Genomic DNA, 2,172 nt, shown 5'->3' with positions numbered 1-2,172 from the left:
TGAAGATTTTGTTATTCATGTATTTATGGGGCTGGCTAGCCATAAATATTTTACAAATGGAGAAATTTTTAGCACCACCTAATAGCAGTCAAGTAAAAAGAAAAACCTTTTCGAATTTAGAGCTTATTTGCATATTTCAAATTAAGCTCTATAGCTAGAGTTGCTTCTATATGAAGACTTTTACATTCCCTGATGCACCATCTAGATGGCTAGAAATACATCTGCACGCAATGGTTTGGGTGGGAAAGAAGCAGAAGGGATGTTTGATCATGAAACCAAGGGGCTTTGCTTGCTTTCTGAGAGCAAGGACAAGACAATATCTCCGTAACAGAACACATTGATTTCATGTGAAGAGTGTTATTTTAATTTTAGTTTATGCATCAAGACTCCATTCTCCATACCCCAGTTAATTTCCTGACAAAATATGCCTTGACTATTGCATTAACATATTTAATTTGTGTTGTTTTCAGCAGTTGTTTATAAATCTTCGACCAATTTGTTATACTAGTCTAATGAAGCATCTTTTATAGCTGATACTTTTCTTAAACTTAAGAGTCCTATCTTTGTTTTCTCTATTGGAATTTCCTATAGAATGTAAGTCCAACAACATGGTTTATATCAGGGGTAAGTAACTTAGTTTAGGCTATACTTATGTTACATGGTTCCTAGCAGGATTTGAAACCTGGACTGGGGTGGAAAGGTGAATTGGGTTGTTGCAGACAACTGAACCCAGGTTAAGCCCCCCGCCTCTGGAGGGACCTTGATTACCAGCCCAGCCCGAAAGGAGCTTTCTCTCTTGTAAACTCTCTTATTCCGGTTGACTGTATTACTACTCAAACCAGTCTTCATCTGTTAGTGAATATTGTGCTCTTGAACTGTTATTTCATTCTCGTGTGTGTTCTTGAGCTCTCGATTATCACCAAATGAATTGTCTGTGAAGACACACATCTGATCTTTCCAGCTAAACCGAAGATGCTTTGAGAACAAAGACTGTGCCTTTTAAACTTCTTCGACCGTTTTGATCTGTGAAGTGTGACGTCTCACACCCAGGAGGAGCTTACGGGTCGAACGGGTATACTACTGGGTGGTGGAGGTGGTGCCGAGTGCTGACGGTGGGAAGACATCTATCTGTGTGACCATCGCGAACTGCCCCTGCTTCCTGAGCTGGAGAAATTTCTTTAAACCAGGAGCGTTGCATGTCTAGGGCAGCGCTGGTCGATGATCTTTCGGTTACAGAGCTGCGTTTCAGAAAACTAGGTCTACGGCCACTTTATGTCAGGCCTTTCCAGATTTTACCTTCTGTTCCTGGACTGATTCTTTAAACTTCATAAATATTTAAACAACGTCCCCTGTTTAAAAATTTTTTTAAAATTATTTTTATGACTCTGATAACGTTTTCACATTGATAGTGTGAGTATCCACTTTTGGGGTGACACCACGTCTTTTTATGTTGATAAGTTTTGCATATATTTAAAGTTCATTCTATATTGATTAGTGGGAGCACGTGAGTTTCCGAGTACGGGTTGGCATTCATAATGGGATATATTTAAAACCAAATGGCTGGGGCCATCCCAGTGTGATGCTGTGTATGATGCCCTGACTGTACTCATTGCATCATAAATAATAATGAAAGTAAACGTACGTTTAAACGAAAGAATCAGCACCACCCCACACTGACTTGCTGACTGCACTTGCCCCGCCAGGCATTAAGGCCACCTTCCGGACAAGGGCGCCCGAAGGTTTGATGGTCTTCGCGGCGTCGCCGGGCAGTCAGGAGGAGTACTTTGCGCTTCAGCTGAAGAACGGACGTCCTTACTTTCTTTTCGATCCTCAGGTAAATGAACGTTGAGAGTTTTGAGTTTGGTACCTGGGTGCCAGGTGCTGAGTGAGGTAAGTGCTTATTTTCGAAAACATTGAATCGTCACTGGAAACTTGGAGGGAGGCACTCCGAGCATCCTCACTGTACCGACGAAGAGGATAAAACAAAAGTGGCGAGACCTGGCCACGGCTGAAAAGACAGCACGTGGTCTGCCCGAGAATCCGACTGACTAGCAGCCACGGCCTGCCTTGCAGTGAAGATGGAAGCGTTCAGATACATTCGGATAGATTTATTTGAGTTTTCCTTGAGAGTGAAATTATGTCTCTATTTATCCTCCCCCTCTCTACCTCCCT

At 42.3% G+C, this 2,172-nt stretch overlaps 1 protein-coding gene across 1 annotated transcript in view; it reads left to right on the top strand.

Annotated features, from left to right (window-relative positions):
• Nucleotides 1-2,172, top strand: part of USH2A (usherin) — a gene marked incomplete at its 3' end in the record, with an annotated part of 612,524 nt that overhangs the window by 246,657 nt on the left and 363,695 nt on the right. The window contains 1 exon segment of the mRNA XM_011366141.1: nucleotides 1,656-1,834. Within this exon segment, the coding sequence (XP_011364443.1) occupies nucleotides 1,656-1,834 (179 nt within the window).

This window comes from Pteropus vampyrus, unplaced genomic scaffold, assembly GCF_000151845.1.
Source record: "Pteropus vampyrus isolate Shadow unplaced genomic scaffold, Pvam_2.0 Scaffold121, whole genome shotgun sequence".
Lineage (NCBI taxonomy): Eukaryota > Metazoa > Chordata > Mammalia > Chiroptera > Pteropodidae > Pteropus > Pteropus vampyrus.
This window is presented reverse-complemented; position numbering and strand designations above follow the sequence as displayed.